Here is a 22,732-nt window from a genome sequence, read left to right as displayed (position 1 = left end):
TTGTTTGTGACATTTTAAAATAAAAGGAAAATGTATGCTCACCTTGCTGCACTTTGGTCCACTTCTGAAAGTGTTTAGTGTTTGCCAAATTTCCTAGAAGTGGTTTGAGTCTATGGATTCTTCAATTACATTGAGCTGATTCCTGACATGCTGTTACTTATTTTTCCATAGTGTATTTCTGTATTGTTTTAGTGATTCACCATAGTGAAGGTGTAGGCTCAAGTTTCTGGGTCTCTATGTTTTTGGTTGGGTAGGTTTGTCAATTTCTTTTTTAGGTTTTTACATTCTTCATCAAACCATTTGTCATTCATTTTCTCTCTGATATATATATATATATATATATATCTATATATATAAAGGTCTCTGGCAGTAAATTGACAAGAGTTTTTTATCACATATTTACCAGCATTCTATTGGTTGCTGCTGTGACAGAGTGGGGCTAGGAGTGGTGGCTCGTAAGGAAAAGTCAGAACCCTTGCTGTATTTGATGAAAAACAAAAAGGTGTACGTGTCAAATGGGAAGATTCTTTCACAAATCTCTGGGGGACAAAACTGATTGTGGTGTCTGTATCACTATTGGTTTGAGACAGACGGGTCAGTAATATATTCATATATGCATTGAAAGACAGTTCGACCTCTGTGTGTAGGACCCTGACCGTCTCTGTGGCTACTAGTCCATTAGGAGAGGAATCCATACACTCAGCATTCTGAGTTGCATGGGCAGGGGGGCTGTTTGTCTCACACTGGCCTGTCTCTCTCTCTCTCACACACACACACACACACACACACACACACACACACACACACACACACACACACACACACACACACACACACACACACACACACACACACACACACACACACACTGTACAGGAGGTCAGGAGTCACATGCCGTAAGATGATGTCCCCATGGCCCAAAGCCAGCATGTGACTGAGCTTTGGCTACTTCCCTGTCATTAACAATGAAAATAATGTGTGAGTTGAGATAAATAAAAGAGATGATTTGGACAGCACATGTACATGATATTGTTATGAGAATCAGTGATAATTTATGAGATGGAACTGTTAAGCAGGCATAGTGTGCCTATAAAGGCCAATACAGCACGGCTAAGAACGCTGCCTGTCCAATCAGCATCGAGGATCCTAACAATCAGTTTTATAACAAGCGATTGCTAACAGTCAGTCACCACACACAGTTTAGCGTGTCACAGCACTTCAGAAACATTACATGTGTATGCATCTGCAAATGTGCATTTGCTTGGAAGTTCATTATTGGTCAGTGTAGCCAAGATATTTGAATTGCTAGAGCACTGGAGGTAGTGCTCCTGCCCTGCAACTGTGTGTCTGATTTCAGGAAGTAGTTGTTTTTGTGACCAGAGACGGAAGAGGAAGCGAGACATTCACTAAGCAGACCAGACCCAGCTGCCATTGCATTGGTGCCTATTGGAGAGCCACCCCATTAAGCAGACCGGAACTGCTTTTTATTCAATAGTAAACGGTCTGAGTGGGACATCTTAATTTATCCACAATCTTTGGCTGTACTGCCCCAACAGCTTTTTCATATTTTTCAGGCCCATCCATCAGCACCATTATCCCAGACACACTGTACCCACTCCAATTCATATACTGCCCCAACAGATCCACAGATGACGCAATCTTTATTGCACTCTACACTGCCCTCTCCCACCTGGACAAGAGTTTGAGTTTATTTTATTTTTACAGGGACAGTGCACATTAATCAACGTTTCAGTAAACGTGCCGGTTTTAGCCAGCCGGCAATCATTGAGCAGTGAGCACATGCAGAGCAACATAGGACAAACAAGACATAGCATACAGACAGAGCAACATAGGACAAGCAAGACGTAGCATACAGATAGAGCAACATAGAACAAAAAGCAACAAGACAAGGGGAAGACCTATGTGAGAATGCTGTTCATTGACTTCAGCTCAGCATTCAACACCATAGTGCCCTCCAAGCTCATCACTAAGCTAAGGACACTGGGACTGAACACCTCCCTCTGCAACAAGATTGTGGACTTCCTGACGGGCCACCCCCAGATGGTGAGGGAAGGCAACAACAGATTCCGCACGCTGACCCTCAACACGGGGGCCTCTCAAGGGTGTGTGCTTAGTCCCATACTGTACTCCCTGATCACACACGACTGCGTGGCAATGCACGACTCCAACACTATCATTAAGTTTGCTGACGTCACAATGGTGGTAGGCCTGATCAGAGACAACGATGATACAGCCTACAGGGAGGATGTCAGAGACCTGGCAGTGTGGTGCCAGAACAACAACCTCTCCCTCAACGTCAGCACGACAAAGGAGCTGATCGTGGACTACAGGAAACAGAGTGCCAGGCACGCATCCATTCATATCAACAGGGATGTAGTAGAGCAGGTCGAGAGCATCAAATTCCTCATTGTCTACATCACTAAGGATCTATAATGGTCCACACACACCAACACAGTTGTGAAGATGTCCCCCTCAGGAGACTGAAAAGATTTGGCATGGTCCCTCAAATCCTCAAACGGTTCTACAGATGTATCATTGAGAGCATTTTGACTAGCTGCATCACAACTTGGCATGGGAACTGCTCAGCATCCGACCGCAAGGCACTACAGAGGGTAGTGTGTATGGCCAAGTACATCACTGGGGTCGAGCTCTCTGTCAACCTGGACCTCTATACCAGGCGGCGTCAGTGGAACGCCCTAAAAATGGTCAAAGACTCCAGCCACCCAAGTCATTAGACTGTTCTCTGTGCTACCTCACGGCAAGCAGTACCGATGCACGTCTGGAACCAACAGGACCCTGAACATATTCTACACCCAAGCCATAAGACTGTTAAATAGTTAGTTAAATAATTAACCAAATAACTGCCTGGACTATCTGCATCGACCCTCATTGCAACTTTCTTGACTCATCACATATGCTGCTGCTACTGTTATCATCTATCCCGTTTTCTAATCATTTTATTCCTAGTTATAAGTACAGTCGTGGCCAAAAGTTTTGAGAATGACACAAATATTAATTTTCACAAAGTTTGTTGTTTCAATGTCATCAGATATATTTGTCAGATGTTACTATGGAATACTGAAGTACAATTACAAGCATTTCATAAGTGTCAAAGGCTTTTATTGACAATTACATGAAGTTGATGCAAAGAGTCAATATTTGTAGTGTTGACCCTTCTTTTTCAAGACCTCTGCAATCTGCCCTGGCATGAAATCAATTAACTTCTGGGCCACATCCTGACTGATGACAGCACATTCTTGCATAATCAACACTTGGAGTTTGTCAGAATTTGTGGGGTTTTGTTTGTCCACCCGGCTCTTGAGGATTGACCACAGGTTCTCAATGGGATTAAGGTCCGGGGAGTTTCCTGGCCATGGACCCAAAATATTGATGTTTTGTTCCCCGAGCCACTTAGTTATCACTTTTGCCATATGGCAAGGTGCTCCATCATACTGGAAAAGGCATTGTTCGTCACCCAACTCTTCCTGGATGGTTGGGAGAAGTTGCTCTCGGAGGACGTGTTGGTACCATTCTTTATTCATGGCTGTGTTCTTAGGCAAAATTGTGAGTGAGCCCACTTCCTTGGCTGAGAAGTAACCCCAGACATGAATGGTCTCAGGATACTTTACTGTTGGCATGACACAGGACTGATGGTAGCGCTCACCTTGTCTTCTCCGGACAAGCATTTTTACGGATGCCCCAAACAATCGGAAAGGAGATTCATCAGAGAAAATTACTTTACCCCAGTCCTCAGCAGTCCAATCCCTGTACCTTTGCAGAATATCAGTCTGTCCCTGATGTTTTTCCTGAAGAGAAGTGGCTTCTTTGCTGCCCTTCTTGACACCAGGCCATCCTCCAAAAGTCTTCGCCTCACTGTGCATGCAGATGCACACACACCTGCTTGCTGCCATTCCTGAGCAAGCTCTGTACTGGTGGTGCCCCGATCCTGCAGCTGAATCAACGTTAGGAGACGGTCCTGGCGCTTGATGGACTTTCTTGGGCACCCTGGAGCCTTCTTCACAACAATTGAACCGCTCTCCTTGAAGTTCTTGATGATCCAATAAATGGTTGATTTAGGTGCAATCTTACTGGTAGCAATATCCTTGCCTGTGAAGCCCTTTTTGTGCAAAGCAATGATGACGGCACGTGTTTCCTTGCAGGTAACCATGGTTGACAGAGGAAGAACAATGATTCCAAGCTCCACCCTTCTTTTGAAGCTTCCAGTCTGTTATTTGAACTCAATCAGCATGACAGAGTGATCTCCAGCCTTGTCCTCATCAACACTCACACCTATGTTAATGAGAGAATCACTGACATGATGTCAGCTGGTCCTTTTGTGGCAGGGCTGAAATGCAGTGGAAATGTTTTTGGGGGGATTCAGTTCATTTGCATGGCAAAGAGGGACTTTGCAATTAATTGCAATTCATCTGATCACTCTTCATACCATTCTGGAGTATATGCAAATTGCCATCATTGAAACTGAGGCAGCAGACTTTGTGAAAATTAATATTTGTGTCATTCTCAAAACCTTTGGCCACGACTGTACATATCTACCTCAATTACCTTGTACCCCTGCACATAGACTCAGTACTGGTACCCCGTGTATATAGCCATGTTACCATTACTCATTGTGTATTTATTGTAACTTTTATTATTACGTTTTATAACTTTTCTAATATTTCAATATTTTCTCTCTCTGCATTGTTGGGAAGGGCCCGTAAGTAAGCATTTAGTCTACACCTGTTGTTTCCAAAGCATGTGACGAATAACATTTTATTTGATATGATTCAACCAACTTGCAAACACTATAGGTGAAAGACTTCTGTCTTTTGGAAACCAACTAAACCAACTCTCAACATAGAAACATATCTTAGTTTGACCCTGCTTCTGACAGCAGGACAATAATCATGCAGCAACAAGAAATGTGAATTCATGTGGATTATAATTCATGTACATTCATGTACATTTTTGTTGATAAATGTTTTGATAGGGGAAATCAAGTCTGACATTTAAAAGTGGAAATTGCTAACTTTAGAAGCCTTTTTAAACCTTGAATACACTACAATTTGCATATCCTGCTGCACATTAAAATGTTCTGCTGATAACAGTGATCAAATTAAGATAGCAGATCTGTATGTGTACATTGCAATATGTTTACACACATCTGTTTCACACTAAATTATCAGCAGTCTGCTCCTGTGAGGTTGTAGTGTGTGAGGCCAGGCAGGAGTCAAGCTTCATTCTTGTCCTGTGATGTTTTAGCATTTTCAGACCACTCCTACATTCACAGCTAAAAATGGTTTTCTGTTTGTATTTAATTTGCTTTTACTCTGTGTAATTCAACATGATCTTGGCCTACTTACTGCTCTTCAAATAATACTTTCACAACATTTTATTATCAAACATCTTAACCAAATTCAACAAAAACATTTCCAAATCCCCGATGTAAACTGAAAAACATGACCATACACTCAATCATCCCACAAATATTCATAATTAAAAATCAAAGCTCTAATTAAGCTTTAAAAAACTCCAAGCTCATTTTCTATTGCTCTCTCTCTCCCCACCCCTCTCCCCCCTCCCCCTTTCTCTCTTCAGTCTATCTGTTGGTCCAGCCAGCTCCTCAGAGTTCCCAGGTTTCTTTGCAACCAGAGGATGTTCTTCTGGATGTTGTCCATGGCAACCTGAGTGACTCTCAGCTGAGACGCCTGCTCATGGATCGACTCAAAGAATACACGCACCTAGGGTACACACACACTCTTGATAAGCATGGCCGTGGGCTTTGGGACACACACACCCTCGCTCATACATTGCTACTGATACAATACATTTTCAGGGTCAGGGTCTAGTTGTTGAGAATGATATTGCCACTAACAGATCAATCATCTCACCTCAGTGAGTTCCTCTGTGGAGAAGAACTGGCCTGTGGTGCCGATGATGATGTTTCTAATAGAGAACGATCCCAACTGGAACCTGCAGGGTAGAAACAAGAGGAAACATCACAGGTTGGCTAAAGCACCCAGGCTATGGGACTGCTGGTCGACTAATACCTACTTTTTTACCCACGTGCCAGTTTATCAGTTCATCTTTCTCCCTTTCCCTCTCTCATTCTCTACCACAGGGATAGACTCCCCCTATCTCTGCTCCTGAGTGTTCATTTCTCTCTCCGTCTCCCTGTGCCTGTCTCTTCCACCCCCTCTCTCCCAGCCCCCTCTCTCCCAGCCCCTCCCTTTCCCTTTCCCTCTCCTCCCCCTCCCTCTCTACCACCTACTTGTCCACCAGGGTGCTCCAGTATTTCTGGATGTAGCTCCAGGCCAGATGATGTCCCCTGGGGTTCCTGGCTACCATGACGATGAGGGAGTCCAGGTCCTGGGTACGGATCACCTCCCCCTCTAGACCCAGCTCCAACAACCTGGGGTACACACACACACACACACACACACACACACACACACATACACACACACACACACACACACACACACACACAAGATGTAAGGTCATATATTGAATTGAATTGACAGAGTATAGAAGACTATACGTACCTGTGTAGTTTGTTTGTGTCTCTGCTGCTGGCCAGGGCAGAGAGGATCTTGTGTTTGTGTGTCTCTGAGAGGGAGAGAGTGTATATGTGGAGGAGAGACGCCCAGCCCCACCTCTTTAAGGAATACCTAGGATAGGATAAAGTAATCCCTCTCACCCCCCCTCCCCCTGAAAATATTTAGATGCACTACTGTTCCACTGGAGGTCATAAGGTGAATGCACCAATTTGTAAGTCGCTCTGGATAAGAGCGTCTGCTAAATGACTTAAATGTAAATGTAATGTCCTCCTGGGCCCCTACTGAATACACTGTCTCTGTCACATCTGCAGGCAGGCTGGTGGAGGGAGAGGCACAGACAGGACATGGTTTACTTCTGCAGTCAGGAAAAGTTTGCACCTTTGATTGGGTCAGGGATTGAACAAAGTACTGTATGTTGCTGTCCATGGGATATAACTACTCTCTCAAATAGCTGACAGACAGTAAGAAAGACAGACCTGAGTGTGCTGTTGGAGTCCAGCCAGTGTGTGAAGCTGCGCTGGGCCTGCTCCAGACAGGGGAGGTCTCCTAGATGGCAGGCCAGAGACAGGAGCTCCGACCTCAGCCGCCTCTCAGACACAGAGCCCTTGTCGCTCCACGTCTGATGGTCAATCACACCACGGAAATACCACAGGATGTACGTCTACAGAAAACACACACAGATAGGACATCAGACCACACACACATACCCAACTCAAACTTCATGTAATTGAACCAGAATGTTTGAGATTTATTTGATGTTTTATGTGTATGTGCCCTACACTGAGGTTTTGTGTGACGTCAGGTATGTCCATCCTCTCCACCATCTTGTAGAAGGCTTCCAGGTAGGCCAACCCTTGGAGGAGGGGCACAGTGTGACTCTCTGATCGCAGGTAACCAATGAGGTCCAAGGCTTTATCGAGTGACAGCCGACCTGCTCTATAGAAATATTATAGAGAGATGATGTCAGAAACAAAAGAGTGTTTGTGTTGTCTATTCACATAATCACATGGACACACACACACACACACACACACACACACACACACACACACACACACACACACACACACACACACACACACACACACACACACACACACACACACACACAGGTCTCTTATGTGGTGAGTTGGAAGGCGTTGTGTATGAGGTGTGTTCTGTCCATGAAGCTGAGAGCTGTGTGGTTGTCCTTCAGTAGTTGTATCAAGTCGTCCCAGCCTGGACCATCATAGTGGACCACGTAATAACCAGCCATGTCCACATTCACCTTCACCCATCCCACCTCCTCCCCCACCTCCACACTGTCTGAGGAGAGGAGAGACACAGATATCAATCATTTAGTGAAACAACCAGTCAATCAACTCCACAGCAAGCTCCACACTGAGGAGAGAAAAAGCAATTATATTCCCTGTGAGTGTGGTCAGTAGGTGTCCTACCTGTGAGTGTGGTCAGTAGGTGTCCTACCTGTGAGTGTGGTCAGTAGGTGTCCTACCTGTGAGCGTGGTCAGGAGGCGTCTTACCTGTGAGTGTGGTCAGTAGATGTCCTACCTGTGAGTGTGGTCAGTAGGTGTCCTACCTGTGAGTGTGGTCAGTAGGTGTCCTACCTGTGAGTGTGGTCAGTAGGTGTCCTACCTGTGAGCGTGGTCAGGAGGCGTCTTACCTGTGAGTGTGGTCAGTAGGTGTCCTACCTGTGAGTGTGGTCAGTAGGTGTCCTACCTGTGAGTGTGGTCAGTAGATGTCCTACCTGTGAGTGTGGTCAGTAGGTGTCCTACCTGTGAGTGTGGTCAGTAGGTGTCCTACCTGTGAGTGTGGTCAGTAGGTGTCCTACCTGTGAGCGTGGTCAGGAGGCGTCTTACCTGTGAGTGTGGTCAGTAGATGTCCTACCTGTGAGTGTGGTCAGTAGGTGTCCTACCTGTGAGTGTGGTCATGAGGCGTCTTACCTGTGAGTGTAGTCATGAGGTGTCTGTGAATGCTAGTTGAGGTGTCAGTCCTGTATGTCAGAGGGATGTGCCACAGGTACCTAACACACAGAGATCAGAGAGGGGAGGGATGAGGTGCAGGAATATGACCTCACAACACCTGAGTGAGTGAGTGTGTGTGTGTGTGTGTGTGTGTGTGTGTGTGTGTGTGTGTGTGTGTGTGTGTGTGTGTGTGTGTGTGTGTGTGTGTGTGTGTGTGTGTGTGTGTGTGTGTGTGTGTGTGTGTGTGTGTGTGTATGTGTGTGTGTGTGTGTGTGTGTGTGTGTGTGTATGTGTGTGTGTGTGTGTGTGTACCCCTGCTGCAGGCTGGGCCATGCTGGATCAGACGGATGTGTGGTCCTCAGGAACCTCTCCTGTTTCAGCACCAGATGAGACCCCTGTCTAGCAACCGTTACCAAAGGCACACCTGTCTGCAGCGTCCAGGTGTTCATCATGGTCGTCAGGTCCAGGTGCTCCCCAGCGTACAGGTACTGACACACACATCAAAACCACACCCACAGGTAAACATCACACAGTTAAATCAGTGGTGAGACTTTTACAGAGCACCTGTTTGTAATGGTCAGACTGTTGGTCTTGTAATGTAATGTACTGTTATGTACAGAGAGGTGTGTTTACTGAGTTCTTAGCTGCCTGGCTGTTGCTGTAGCAGTGTCCTCCAGAAGTGAACTCCTCTTCTGAACATGTCTGAGAACAACAACGCAGCAGTTCACATTTACATACTAAAGCAGCCTGCAGGGATCAAAAAATGATGTATCATTTGATCGATCTACGAACGTTGGCCAGGCTGTCCCACAGGTCCTGGTTGCGAGCGTTGCTGTAGCTGTACCTGCGAAGGTAACGCATTATTCCAATCTGGAACACTTGGTCAGTCAGGTAGTGTCTTAGCATGTGCAGGACACATGCCCCCTGGTGGAACAAACAACAAAGTACATCAACACTGGGGGCCTGATCCAATACTTTAGACATGAATCCTTACTCCCTCATTTGAAGTAAAGACAGGGTTGATGAAAGCTATGAAATAGAAAAAGTGTGCTTGTGTGTATGCGTGTTTTTCTACCTTATTGTAGGATACTGTGTCGAACATCTCTTTAATCTGTGTGGGGCTTTCAGCTACACTGGAGATGGGGCGGGAGGAGTTTAGAGAGTCTCGACCAATCGCAACGAAGCAGGTGTCCAGAAAATAGTCCTCCTAAGAGATTAAAAAGGCACAATTTCAACAAGAATTTCCCTCAGGGACATGTCTAGATCATTTGGAACATTAATATTATGAACTCGGCCCAGGGATGTGTACAACAAGTGAGTAACAGGATCATACCACTCTGAGTTTGGGGTATGTGGTGTCCACTGAGATGTACTCCATGTACGTGGCGAAGCCCTCGTTCAGCCAGATGTCATTCCACCACTTCATGGTCACCAGGTTCCCAAACCACTGACAGACAGACAGACAGACAGGCAGGCAGGCAGGCAGGCAGAAGAGGACAGACAATGAGAGATGTCAAGAGAAGAGAGGAGTTCCATTTGTCTTCCAGTGCAGATAAACTTCCTGAAGAATCCAGAGGTTCATGGCATCACTTTTAATCCCTCTTCATGTCATTGTAGTCATATCATATAACATCAAAATCATTGCCATGACTGGCTACTTCCTGTTCTACACTGTGAACTTAACCTGTCTGACTCTTACCTGGTGGGCGAGCTCATGGGCGATCACCTTGGTAACCCAGAGCCTATCGGAGGCTGAGGAGGTGGTGGGGTCGTAGAGCAGGCTCGTCTCTCTGAAGGTGATCAGACCCCAGTTCTCCATTGCTCCGGACTGAAAGTCTGGGATAGCCACCAGGTCTGGAGGGGGAGGCAGGCAGTAACTTTACAATTGTCTTGTTTAAGCAACTGGGTTGTTCTTGAATTACGGTGGCCTTTGGGCAAGGCATTTTGGAAAAATGTTACTTCATTTTTCTAGATTTGTATTGAAATGTATTTGGGTACATCTTCCCATTCTAAAATAATTCTACCCGAAAGACCCACAGCTGTAATCACTGCCAAAGGGGATTCTAACATGTATTGACTCAGCGGTGTGAATACTTATGTAAATGAGATATTTATGTATTTAATTTGAAATAAATTAGCAAACATTTCTAAAAACATGTTTTCACTTTATAGGGTATTGTGTGTAGACGGGTGAGAAAAATTGAATTCATCCATTTTGAATTCAGGCTCTATCACAACAAAATGTGGTATAAGTTAAGTGGTATGAATAATTTCTGAAGGCACCGAACATTACAATGTGTGTGTCTGCATGTGTGTGTGTTTTCCCTCTAGGAGCAGACAGTGGTCCTGGATGATGGACTAATGGAGGATCGTTTTGCTGTGAGTGTGAGGATGAGCTCCTATCTGGTGGCCTTCATCGTGTGTGACTTCAGATCTGTCAGCGCAACAACTGCCTCAGGGGTCAAGGTAGGTATGACTGGGGGCAGGGGTCAAGGTAGGTATGACTGGGGGCAGGGGTCAAGGTAGGTATGACTGGGGCAGGGGTGTGTATGTGGGTGTGTGTACATGTATGTATGTGCAATGTGTGTGTGTGTGAGTGTGTATGTGCATGATTTCAGAACATGACTTTAATAATGTTTCAGGTTTCTGTCTATGCTGCTCCTGAGAAATGGGAGCAGACCCATTACGCTCTCAAGGCTGCAGTCAAACTATTGGAGTTCTACGAGAAATACTTCAATATCAGCTACCCACTACCTAAACAAGGTAACTAAATATATCAATATCAGCTACCCACTACCTAAACAAGGTACTGAAATATATCAAAATCAGCTACCCACTACCTAAACAAGGTACTGAAATATATCAATATCATCTATCCACTACCTAAACAAGGTACTGAAATATATCAATATCATCTATCCACTACCTAAACAAGGTAACTAAATATATCAATATCAGCTACCCACTACCTAAACAAGGTACTGAAATATATCAATATCAGCTACCCACTACCAAAACAAGGTACTGAAATATATCAAATCAGCTACCCACTACCTAAACAAGGTACTGAAATATATCAATATCATCTATCCACTACCTAAACAAGGTACTGAAATATATCAATATCATCTATCCACTACCTTAACAAGGTACTGAAATATATCAATATCATCTATCCACTACCTAAACAAGGTAACTAAATGTATCAATATCAACTACCCACTACCTAAACAAGGTACTGAAATATATCAATATCATCTATCCACTACCTAAACAAGGTACTGAAATATATCAATATCATATATCCACTACCTAAACAAGGTACTGAAATATATCAATATCATCTACCCACTACCTAAACAAGGTAACTAAATATATCAATATCAACTACCCACTACCTAAACAAGGTACTGAAATATATCAATATCATCTATCCACTACCTAAACAAGGTACTGAAATATATCAATATCATCTATCCACTACCTAAACAAGGTAACTAAATATATCAATATCAACTACCCACTACCTAAACAAGGTACTGAAATATATCAATATCATCTATCCACTACCTAAACAAGGTACTGAAATATATCAATATCATCTATCCACTACCTAAACAAGGTAACTAAATATATAAATATCAACTATCCACTACCTAAACAAGGTAACGAAATATATCAATATCAACTACCCACTACCTAACCAAGGTAACTAAATATATCAATATCAACTACCCACTACCTAAACAAGGTAACTAAATATATCAATATCAACTACCACTACCTAAACAATGTAACTAAATATATCAATATCAACTACCCACTACCAAAACAAGGTACTGAAATTGATCAATATCATCTATCCACTACCTAAACAAGGTACTGAAATATATCAATATCATCTATCCACTACCTAAACAAGGTAACTAAATATATCAATATCAACTACCCACTACCTAAACAAGGTACTGAAATATATCAATATCAGCTACCCACTACCTAAACAAGGTACTGAAATATATCAATATCAGCTACCCACTACCTTAACAAGGTACTGAAATATATCAATATCATCTATCCACTACCTAAACAAGGTACTGAAATATATCAATATCATCTATCCACTACCTAAACAAGGTAACTAAATACTTAAATATCAACTACCCACTACCTAACCAAGGTAACTAAATATATCAATATCAGCTACCCACTACCTAAACAAGGTACTGAAATATATCAATATCAACTACCCACTACCTAAACAAGGTACTGAAATATATCAATATCAACTACCCACTACCTAAACAAGGTAACTAAATACTTCAATATCAACTACCCACTACCTAAACAAGGTACTGAAATATATCAATATCATCTATCCACTACCTAAACAAGGTAACTAAATACTTAAATATCAACTACCCACTACCTAAACAAGGTAACTAAATATATCAATATCAACTACCCACTACCTAAATAAGGTACTGAAATATATCAATATCAGCTACCCACTACCTAAACAAGGTACTGAAATATATCAATATCAGCTACCCACTACCTAAACAAGGTAACTAAATATATCAAAATCAGCTACCCACTAAAATCAAATATATCAATATCACTACCTACCTAAACAAGGTACTGAAATATATCAATATCATCCCATCCAAACAAGGTAACTAAACAAAATCAGTACTACCTTAACAAATATATCAATATCATCTATCCACTACCTAAACAAGGTACTGAAATATATCAAGATCAACTACCCACTACCTAAACAAGGTAACTAAATACTTCAATATCAACTACCCACTACCTAAACAAGGTACTGAAATATATTAATATCAACTACCCACTACCTAAACAAGGTACTGAAATATATCAATATCAACTACCCGATACCTAAACAAGGCAACTATACTGAACAAAAATATAAACGCAAAATGTAAAGTTTTGGTCCCATGTTTCATGAGCTTAAATAAAAGATCCTAGAAATGTTCCATAAGCACAAAAAATGTTCATTTTTAGAATCCCCTTTGGCAGTGATTACAGCTGTGGGTCTTTCGGGTAGGTCTCTAAGAGCTTTGCTCACCTGGATTGTACAATATTTGCCCATTATTCATTAAGAAATTCTTCAAGCTCTGTCAAATTGGTTGTTGATCATTGATAGACAACGATTTTCAAGTCTTGCCATTGATTTTCAAGCTGATTTATGTCAAAACTGTAATCCAGCCTCTCTGCAACATTATCTGTCTTCTTGTAAGCAACTCCAGTGTAGATTTGCTCTTGTGTTTTAGGTTATTGTCCTGCTGAAAGGTGAATTAATCTCCCAGTGTTTTGGTGGAAAGCAGACTGAACCAGGTTTTCCTCTAGGATTTTGCCTTTGCTTAGCTCCATTCCGTTTATTTTGTTCCTGAAAAGCTCTGCAGTCCTTAATGATTACAAGCATACTCATAACATGATGCAGCCACCACTATGCTTGAAAATATGAAGAGTGGTACTCAATAATGTGTAGTATTGGATTTGCCCAAACATAACACTTGGAATTCAGAGTCCATGTAAATTATTATGGGACTTTTTAAGCACATTTTTACACCTGAACGTATTTAGGCGTGCCATAAAAAAGGGTTGAATACCTATTGACTCAAACATTTCAGCTTTTCATTTGTAGTACATTGTACATAATTCCACTTTGACATTTTTGGGTGTTGTGTGTTGGCCAATGGAAGAAAAAAATCTAAATTTAATCTATTTTAAATCCAGGCTGTAACACAAAATGTGGGGAAAGTCAAGTGGTGTGAATATTTTCTGAAGGCACTGTACACTAACACACTATGATCTTCCTGCCACCATGTTGTCTTACATCCCGTGTACATTTAATATACCTCACACACACACATATACAGTGGGGCAAAAAAGTATTTAGTCAGCCACCAATTGTGCAAGTTCTCCCACTTAAAAAGATGAGAGAGGCCTGTAATTTTCATCATAGGTACACTGCAACTATGACAGACAAAATGAGAAAAAAATTCCAGAAAATCACATTGTAGGATTTTTAATTAATTTGTTTGCAAATTATGGTGGAAAATAAGTATTTGGTCACCTACAAACAAGCAAGATTTCTGGCTCTCACAGACCTGTAACTTCTTCTTTAAGAGGCTCCTCTGTCCTCCACTCGTATTAATGGCACCTGTTTGAACTTGTTATCAGTATAAAAGACACCTGTCCACAACCTCAAACAGTCACACTCCAAAGTCCACTATGGCCAAGACCAAAGAGCTGTCAAAGGACACAAGAAACAAAATTGTAGACCTGCACCAGGCTGGGAAGACTGAATCTGCAATAGGTAAGCAGCTTGGTTTGAAGAAATCAACTGTGGGAGCAATTATTAGGAAATGGAAGACATACAAGACCACTGATAATCTCCCTCGATCTGGGGCTCCACGCAAGATCTCACCCCGTGGGGTCAAAATGATCACAAGAACGGTGAGCAAAAATCCCACAACCACACGGGGGGACCTAGTGAATGACCTGCAGAGAGCTGGGACCAAAGTAACAAAGCCTACCATCAGTAACACACTACGCCGCCAGGGACTCAAATCCTGCAGTGCCAGACGTGTCCCCCTGCTTAAGCCAGTACATGTCCAGGCCCGTCTGAAGTTTGTTAGAGAGCATTTGGATGATCCAGAAGAAGATTGGGAGAATGTCATATGGTCAGATGAAACCAAAATATAACTTTTTGGTAAAAACTCAACTCGTCGTGTTTGGAGTGCAAAGAATGCTGAGTTGCTTCCAAAGAACAGCATACCTACTGTGAAGCATGGGGGTGGAAACATCATGCTTTGGGGCTGTTTTTCTGCAAAGGGACCAGGACGACTGATCCGTGTAAAGGAAAGAATGAATGGGGCCATGTATCGTGAGATTTTGAGTGAAAACCTCCTTCCATCAGCAAGGGCATTGAAGATGAAACGTGGCTGAGTCTTTCAGCATGACAATGATCCCAAACACACCGCCCGGGCAACGAAGGAGTGGCTTCGTAAGAAGCATTTCAAGGTCCTGGAGTGGCCTAGTCAGTCTCCAGATCTCAACCCCATAGAAAATCTTTGGAGGGAGTTGAAAGTCCGTGTTGCCCAGCAACAGCCCCAAAACATCACTGCTCTAGAGGAGATCTGCATGGAGGAATGGGCCAAAATACCAGCAACAGTGTGTGAAAACCTTGTGAAGACTTACAGAAAACGTTTGACCTCTGTCATTGTCAACAAATTGTATATAACAAAGTATTGAGATAAACTTTTGTTATTGACCAAATACTTATTTTCCACCATAATTGGCAAATAAATTCGTTAAAAATCCTACAATGTGATTTTCTGGATTTCTTTCCTAATTTTGTCTGTCATAGTTACCTATGATGAAAATTACAGGCCTCTCTCATCTTTTTAAGTGGGAGAACTTGCACAATTGGTGGCTGACTAAGTACCTTTTTGCCCCACTGTATACACACACGCACACAAGTACACACATTCCGTACCGCGTCTCTCCGGTGCTGGTTCTGTAGGTGCTCCTGTAGAAGCCACAGAAGCCCTCTCCTAGCTCCGCCCCAAACTCCAGTAACAGGAAGTACTTCTGCCCACCAGTGAGCACTCTGGGAGAGAATATGGCAACCTGCTCATGGGTAGGGTTGTGGAGAACAGGGAGAACCTGAGGACACACACGAACAGGAACACACACACACACACGTAGTCGTTAGACAGAGTTGTCAGAGAAGGCAGAAGTGGGAACGTTGTTAGAAACTGGGCATGATAGTTTAGTGCTGAGGGAGTAGTTTACCTGGTCTGACAGGTGAGCAAGGTTCTGGTCCAGCACATTTGCCGTAGTGATACGAAGCCCCTTGCTGTGCAGCACCACCCAGTTGGTATTGTTCTGAACCTGGAGCTCTATCCTGACGGTACCGATGTAGCTGATTATGGTGAGGTTAGGGTGGAGCAGGAGATGGTAGTGGAGCGGAACAATGTCCTCCGGAAGACGGAGGTGGCTCCAAGGGAATGAGAGGCTTCCCGTATTCAAGGGAGGCTGCTCCTCAGTGGGGTTAGGGGGCGCAGAGGCATGGGTTGGACTAGAGGAGGTCTGGGTCACACCAGCCTGAGACAGGAGGGCCAGAACCAAGAACCTGACCCAGAACATTATGGTGGAAAAGTTGTTGGCTGACTACTGTAAAGATAAGGATACTAAAGATCACTCGAGTGCAGTAAATGGTGCACTGGCATTCCGTTTGTTTTCAGAATGTAGATATCTGTCAATCATTAGACTTCAGGAGGAGTGTAGTCTAAGCTTACAGCAACAGGCCAGTAGAATTGACTTGAAATGTTCAGCAGCTCTTTCTTGAACCTGAAGACAGAAGAAGAAGCTATGTTATTGTTATTTAAAAACAGCAACAGTGAATCTCATCTAGGATCTCACACAGTGAGGTGTTAATATGTTGTATTGATTCTGTCTGATTTTATAAATCCAAGAAGCTGAACAACTCACATTTTGGTCGGGTCGGTAAAGGTTATGATACACACGCTTACAGCCCAGACGGCAAGCCCAGTGTGTTACATGTCAACAAATAACATAGTGAGTGGAAGAGATAGTTGGTTGAAGAGTTACACTATAGCTGTCCAGGGCTTTCATTGTAATCTGATACTGCTACTGAGTTCAAAGTGGGATAGACACACAAATGCACACTCAACGATGGGCAAAAATGACCAAATACAATTACAAAATTAAAGCACAAAATACCATAAAGATGAATGTATCAAAATAAACAACAAAATAAAAGTATTTTTAATGTATTTTATTCAAATAGATGTATTTTGTATTTTAAAATACAGAAATAAATTTGCAAGTAGCTGGCCCAAACAGCAACAACATTCTCAGTGAAGGTTACAGAAACGTTTTCTTGCTGTGACTGTGATATGTTGTTGTTTATCTACCTTAGTTAAATGCACTGACTGTAAATAGTAAGTCACTCTGGAACGGCCAAAATGTAAATGTATATGTGAAAATGAACATACCAAAATGAACTGCAAAATACACTAGGTATTAATTATTGGCTTTGTTCGGGGCGGAGCTCAGTCAAATAATACTCAGCATGCTTTGCAATTGTTCATTTTTAAATATATGTACATTTACAGTTAGTTCATTCATAGCGGACGCTCTCATCACACCATAGTGCCATCAGACTTCTGATATCAATGTAGGGTGAAAGGGGGCCACCAAATGGTGAACATAAATTGCATTTTGAAAATACAAAATACAGCTCTCGAAAGTATCTTGTAACAAAATACATTGGAGTGTAGTTCAGCCCAGTGTAATACGAATGACAAAATTCTTAAAAGTAATTGAAATATATATTTCAAATACATGTAACAGAAATACTGCCCATCTCTGTGCACACTCACTCCACACACAGAATCATGCCCTGCAAAACAGCAAAATAACTTTTAACATTGGTAAATTCAGCACTACCACGATAGAGCAGTAATCATGTTTCCCTAGCACCCCAGCTGTTTCCTGAGTTGGGGGAGGTCATTCCCTTGCTCTTTGTCTCTGCTTTCATTTTCTCTTTCATGCTCCCGCCCCCATATTCTATCGCGAGTACAGAAGCTGTGTGTGTGTGTGTGTGTGTGGTTTTACTATCCTTGTGGGGACCCGAAGTCCTCACAAGGATAGTAAAACAAGGACATTTTGCCGGTCCCCACAAAGAAAAAGGTCATTTTAGGTTTAGGGTTACAATTAGGGTTAGGGATTATGTTTAGGAGTTAGGTTTAGGTTAGGGTTAGGGATTATTTTTAGGAGTTAGGTTTAGGTTAGGGTTAGGGATTATGTTTAGGAGTTAGGTTTAGGTTAGGGTTAGGGATTATGTTTAGGAGTTAGGTTTAGGTTAGGGTTAGGGATTATGTTTAGGAGTTAGGTTTAGGTTAGGGAAATATGATTTTGAATGGGAATCAATTGTTTGATCCCAGCAAGGATAGTAAAACAAACTTGTGTGTGTATTTCATCGTATTTTCCAGGCTGATGTTAGGACTGTTTATATATATACACACACACACACACACACACACACACACACACACACACACACAATACCGTTCAAAAGTTTGGGGTCACTTAGAAATGTCCTTGTTTTTGATAGAAGAGCACATTTTGTCCATTAAAATAACACCAAATTGATCAGAAATACAGTGTAGACATGGTTAATGTTGTAAATGACTATTGTAGCTGGAAACGGCCGATTTTTTATGGAATATCTACATAGGCGTACAGAGGCCCATTATCAGCACCCACCACTCCTGTGTTCCAATGTCACGTTGTGACGATGCGCGCTGAGAGTCGGGAAGCAAGTTCAGGGAGTGAGTGTTTTAATAAATAAAAACTACATACAGTGGGGCAAAAAAGTATTTACTCAGCCACCAATTGTGCAAGTTCTCCCACTTAAAAAGATGAGAGAGGCCTGTCATTTTCATCATAGGTACACTTCAACTATGACAGACAAAATGAGAAAAAAAATCCAGAAAATCACATTGTAGGATTTTTAATGAATTTATTTGCAAACTATGGTGGAAAATAAGTATTTGGTCAATAACAAAAGTTTATCTCAATACTTTGTTATATACCCTTTGTTGGTAATGACAGAGGTCAAACGTTTTCTGTAAGTCTTCACAAGGTTTTCACACACTGTTGCTGGTATTTTGGCCCATTCCTCCATGCAGATCTCCTCTAGAGCAGTGATGTTTTGGGGCTGTTGCTGGGCAACACGGACTTTCAACTCCCTCCAAAGATTTTCTATGGGGTTGAGTGACGGAATGACTGACCTTCATGTCTTAAAGTAATGATGGACTGTCGTTTCTCTTTGCTTATTCGAGCTGTTCTTGCCATAATATGGACTTGGTCTTTTACCAAATAGGGCTATCTTCTGTATACCACCCCTACTTTGTCACAACACAACTGATTGGCTCAAACACAATAAGAAGGAAAGAAATTCCACAAATGAACAACAAATGCATTCCAGGTGACTACCTCATGAAGCTGGTTGAGAGAATGCCAAGAGTGTGCAAAGCTATCATCAAGGCAATGGGTGGCTACTTTGAAGAATCTCACATATAAAATATAATTTGATTTGTTTAGCACTTTTTTGTGTACTACATGATTCCATATGTGTTATTTCACAGTTTTGATGTCTTCACTATTATTCTACAATGTAGACAATAGTAAAAAATAAAGATAAACAGTTGAATGAGTAGGTGGTCTTGGCCATAGTGGAGTTTGGAGTGTGACTGTTTGAGGTTGTGGACAGGTGTCTTTTATACTGATAACAAGTTCAAACAGGTGCCATTAATACAGGTAACGAGTGGAGGACAGAGGAGCCTCTTAAAGAAGAAATTACAGGTCTGTGAGAGCCAGAAATCTTGCTTGTTTGTAGGTGACCAAATACTTATTTTCCACCATAATTTGCAAATAAATTCATAAAAAATCCTACAATGTGATTTTCTGGATTTTTTTTCTTCTCATTTTGTCTGTCATAATTGAAGTGTACATATGCTGAAAATTACAGGCCTCTCTCATATTTTTAAGTGGGAGAACTTGCACAATTGGTGGCTGACTAAATACTTTTTTGCCCCACTGTATATACTGTATATATACAATCCCTGTGCCCGCATTTAATCTGTCAGCAGGGGAAACCAGGTGGTTAATCCACATGGCCTGCACAAGAACTCACACTACATACTGGAGACTAACATACTATATCCAACCCCACCATCGCTCATGTATACACACACTGCAAGAAAACATACTTTCCATGTATCTCATCCACAGTGCTAAACTAGCCTCCTGACAGTACCATGGGGTTCATGAAGTGATGCTCTTTTGTTCCTGAACACCAGGCTTCTGTAGAGCACGAGATGTGTGTTTGTGTGTGTGTGTGCAGGTGTACTCTGGGGATGATTGATATGATCAGCCTCTTACCTCAGATCTAACAGCCCAGAGCTCCAGGTGTCCTCTGTGGTTACCTGTTTACTACTGCTCTACTACTGGTAGACTACTGGCCTACTCACACAGTTGAAGACACAACCAGCGAACTCCCTGTTGTACACTACATTAAGATCCTATGGACCTCGGAACTATAGACACTTCATCAGACACACTACTTGATACAGTTAAAACGACACTGTGAAAGAGCAGAGGTGAAATGGTCGCTCTCCTTCTCTCGTTGTCTTCTCTCAATCTCCCTCTCAATCTGTGGGGAGATTCCGTGGTGGGTGAGATCACATGACTATGGGCTGATAATCCCCCCCATGCACTGCTGTGAAATGTCTCCACCCTGTAGAACGCTACTGACAAACAAAAGAACACGCTCACTCACTCAAACACTCTCCCAACTCATGCACTCTCTCACACACTTTCACATGCATGCATAACGGCTCCATAGAGCAGGATGCTCATCAGTAACATAGACATACAACAAACATGAAAGAACGACATAGGATTCTCCTCCGCCTCACTATTCTCTACCTTTGGATTGGTGAGTAAAAACTGACTAACTAAAAAACTGCCTGACTACCTAACTAACTAATAGTCTTTAACCATTTACTGCAGTGGGCTAAATCGGGGTCACGCAGAGTGATTCTTGGTAGTCTTGAACGAATCTACTTTGAAACAAACGTATACACCTCACACACATGGTTATGGGCTTTAAAAAAGATGACACCTGTACCATGTCAGATATAGAGTATGTATGTATTACATTTTGAGGTTGCATCCCAATTTTACACTTTATATACATCACAGAAGACTGAAATATATCAAAACTGTTTGACAAAGAAACACTGGATTTTCGGCATTTAAAGAGAAATATGAAATTATGAAAAATATGAAGAATATTCCATCCATGAGGCCACTAGGTCATTTGCCAGCACACCTTTTGCTGCTCTCAAGAGTGATCTTTAGTATCCTCATGCATAATCAACTACTGTTTTTTGTTCTCAATAACTTAAATGATGATGTATATATATTGAGTGACAAACTACAGGAATGACTGGTAGAGCCTGAGACCATTAGAGACTGTGTTACAGCTCACTCTCACTCTCTTCATCCTTCTCTTTTTATCATGCCCATACCCACAGTGACTTACAGTCGTTTTCTCCTCTCCTTCTCCCCCTCCACCCGACCACAGTCCTAGTACATGGTGATGTGTTGGCCTCCCTGGCCCCACCAGTGCACCTGGCAGGTGAGAGGGTGGGCTGGACGCTGCTGGTGTGTGTCATCACTGACCTGGGGAGGGGTCACTTGGAGGTCACCTGGAGGTCACCTGGAGATGGTAGGCACATCAGCACACACACTAGACTAGATGTTACATTTGAGAAATTCTTGCTGTTTTTGCCCTTTCCAGTATGACAGTCTGGTGAATTGACACCTCTGTTCTCTCTGACATGGTAATCTAGTGAGTCCTGCCAGTGCTCCCTACAGTGTGGCCGGGGAGGAACAGGACAGCCGCAGCGCCGTGGCCATAGTAACCGTGGCGACCAGCGAATGGGCATCATTCAGCTGCTTTGTCAGTCACCGCCACCACGCCAGAGTCATTAGGACACACCATGCCACCTTCACAGGTAAGGTGTGTGTGTGTGTGTGTGTGTGTGTGTGTGTGTGTTTTCTTTCAAATAACCTGGTATACAATACTCTAGTTCTGTTGAAAGAGTGCGATGGTGAACAACTTTTTTCTACAGATGAAGACGAAGAGAGTTGCTATGAACATCACAACAGTGTGTTTCAAGGTACGTGTAAGCATTGTCAATAACTAAACTGCCATTGAGGTAGTGAGTTTAGTTAGAACATTCATTTGAAACAAACACACATTTATTACAGCTGTGTTCCTCTCTCTCTGCAGCCAATGGCTTATGGACTGATCATGTGACTCTACAGGCCTTGAGGCTTCTCCTCCTAAAGACCACCATCTTTAATGCTCTGATCACAGCATGTGCTGTTAGAAAGTGGTGAGACCGTAACCCTGACCTCCAACCCTGACCTCTAACCCCTGATCTCCAACCTTTACCTCTAACCCCTGATCTCAAATGACCCGAGATTTTAGTTCTGGGTTAACCAGGGTTGACTTTTTTAAATTTAAAACTCTTTGACCCCTTGGGAGCATAG

At 42.5% G+C, this 22,732-nt stretch overlaps 1 protein-coding gene across 1 annotated transcript; it reads right to left on the bottom strand.

The window, feature by feature from the left end:
* Positions 1–5,398: 5,398 nt before the first annotated feature.
* On the bottom strand, positions 5,399–20,806 carry LOC115117955 (endoplasmic reticulum aminopeptidase 2). Its single transcript, XM_065027003.1, is given in 18 exon segments — positions 5,399–5,762; positions 5,913–5,994; positions 6,293–6,433; positions 6,567–6,675; positions 6,845–6,897; positions 7,058–7,242; positions 7,361–7,517; positions 7,688–7,886; positions 8,522–8,601; positions 8,855–9,030; positions 9,176–9,244; positions 9,335–9,466; positions 9,618–9,749; positions 9,876–9,989; positions 10,242–10,419; positions 16,074–16,243; positions 16,373–16,930; positions 20,552–20,806. Coding segments are annotated over 17 exon segments (2,478 nt in total). The 5' UTR covers positions 16,727–16,930; positions 20,552–20,806; the 3' UTR covers positions 5,399–5,615.
* Positions 20,807–22,732: the final 1,926 nt, after the last annotated feature.

Source organism: Oncorhynchus nerka, linkage group LG13 (genome assembly GCF_034236695.1).
Source record: "Oncorhynchus nerka isolate Pitt River linkage group LG13, Oner_Uvic_2.0, whole genome shotgun sequence".
Taxonomy (NCBI): domain Eukaryota; kingdom Metazoa; phylum Chordata; class Actinopteri; order Salmoniformes; family Salmonidae; genus Oncorhynchus; species Oncorhynchus nerka.
This window is presented reverse-complemented; position numbering and strand designations above follow the sequence as displayed.